Source organism: Apteryx rowi, unplaced genomic scaffold, assembly GCF_003343035.1.
Source record: "Apteryx rowi isolate R43461 unplaced genomic scaffold, aptRow1 scaffold_1359, whole genome shotgun sequence".
Taxonomy (NCBI): Eukaryota; Metazoa; Chordata; class Aves; order Apterygiformes; family Apterygidae; genus Apteryx; species Apteryx rowi.
The window spans coordinates 3,845-5,007 of NW_020447596.1; the positions used below are offsets into that span (position 1 = coordinate 3,845).

The 1,163-nt window shown below is 74.9% G+C and overlaps 1 protein-coding gene across 1 annotated transcript in view; it reads left to right on the plus strand.

Moving 5' to 3' along the window:
* Positions 1–1,163, plus strand: part of HSPG2 (heparan sulfate proteoglycan 2) — a gene marked incomplete at its 5' end in the record, with an annotated part of 24,170 nt that overhangs the window by 3,839 nt on the left and 19,168 nt on the right. Inside the window, 6 exons of the mRNA XM_026057039.1 lie at positions 18–143; positions 268–354; positions 456–514; positions 603–767; positions 854–964; positions 1,042–1,137. Coding sequence (XP_025912824.1) covers positions 18–143; positions 268–354; positions 456–514; positions 603–767; positions 854–964; positions 1,042–1,137 — 644 coding nt within the window. The remainder of the gene's footprint in view (positions 1–17; positions 144–267; positions 355–455; positions 515–602; positions 768–853; positions 965–1,041; positions 1,138–1,163) is intronic.

The following is a 1,163-nucleotide window of genomic DNA, read 5'->3' on the forward strand; positions in this document are numbered from 1 at the left end:
CGCTCCTCTCCGCAGAGCTGCCTGCACCACGCGGCGGGCGAGTTCTGCGAGCGCTGCTCGCCCGGCTTCTACGGCGACGCCACGGCCGGCACGCCGGAGGACTGCCAGCCCTGCGCCTGCCCCCTGCTCCACCCCGAAAACCAGTGAGCGCCCGGGGCTCGCGCGGGAGGGGGGGTGGACGGCGCCGAGGTGCCGCCGCTTAGCCGTGGGCACCGCGCGGTGCTTTCGGGTGCCCCCGCCGTGGCCAGCGCCTCTCCCTCCCCGCAGGTTCTCGCGGACGTGCGAGAGTCTGGGAGGCGGCGGGTACCGCTGCACGGCCTGCGAGCCCGGCTACGCCGGACAGTACTGCGAGCAGTGAGTACCGCCGGCGCGCTCCCCGCCGCGGCCCCTTAACCGCGGGGCGCCGCGGAGCCCGACCCGTGATGTTCCCCCCCCCCCCCGCTTTTCCCCGGCAGATGCGCGCCCGGCTACGCGGGAGACCCCAACGTGCGGGGGCAGAAGTGCCTGCCCGTGGGTAAGTCGGGGAGGCTCGGCGCGGCGGAGGGCAGCGCCGGGGCGGCGGCGCCCGCCCTGACCCCCGCCGCTCTCTCTCCCCGCCGCAGACCGGACCCTTCTCGCCGTGCGCGTCCACCCGCCGAGGACCACGGTGGCCCAAGGCAGCCCGGTGACCCTGCAGTGCCAGGCCAGCGGCGACCCCCCTTTCTATTACTACTGGTCGCGGGAAGACGGGCGGCCGCTGCCCGGCGGCGCCCAGAGCCGGCGCGAAGGTAACGGGGGCCGGCGGGGCCGCGGCGGGGGACACCGCGGTGGCGGTGGCGGCGGCGGTGGGCTCTCACCCGCCCCGTGCCCCTAGGCGAGGAGCTGCACTTTGCCAGCATCCAGCCTTCCGAAGCCGGCGTCTACATCTGCTCCTGCCGCAACCTGCAGCACAGCAACGCCAGCCGGGCCGAAGTCATCGTCACCGGTAGGGAGCCYGGGGAGGGTGGCGCTGGCGCTGGGAGGGCGAAAACCGCGGCTCACCCCTCTCCCTCCCGGGCGCAGAAACCCCCAGCAAGCCCATCACCGTGACGGTGGAGGAGAAGAGAGTGCAGCGGGTGAAGCCCGGGGCCGACGTCACCTTCGTCTGCACGGCCAAGAGCAAGGTGAGGGGGCCGCGGGGTCAT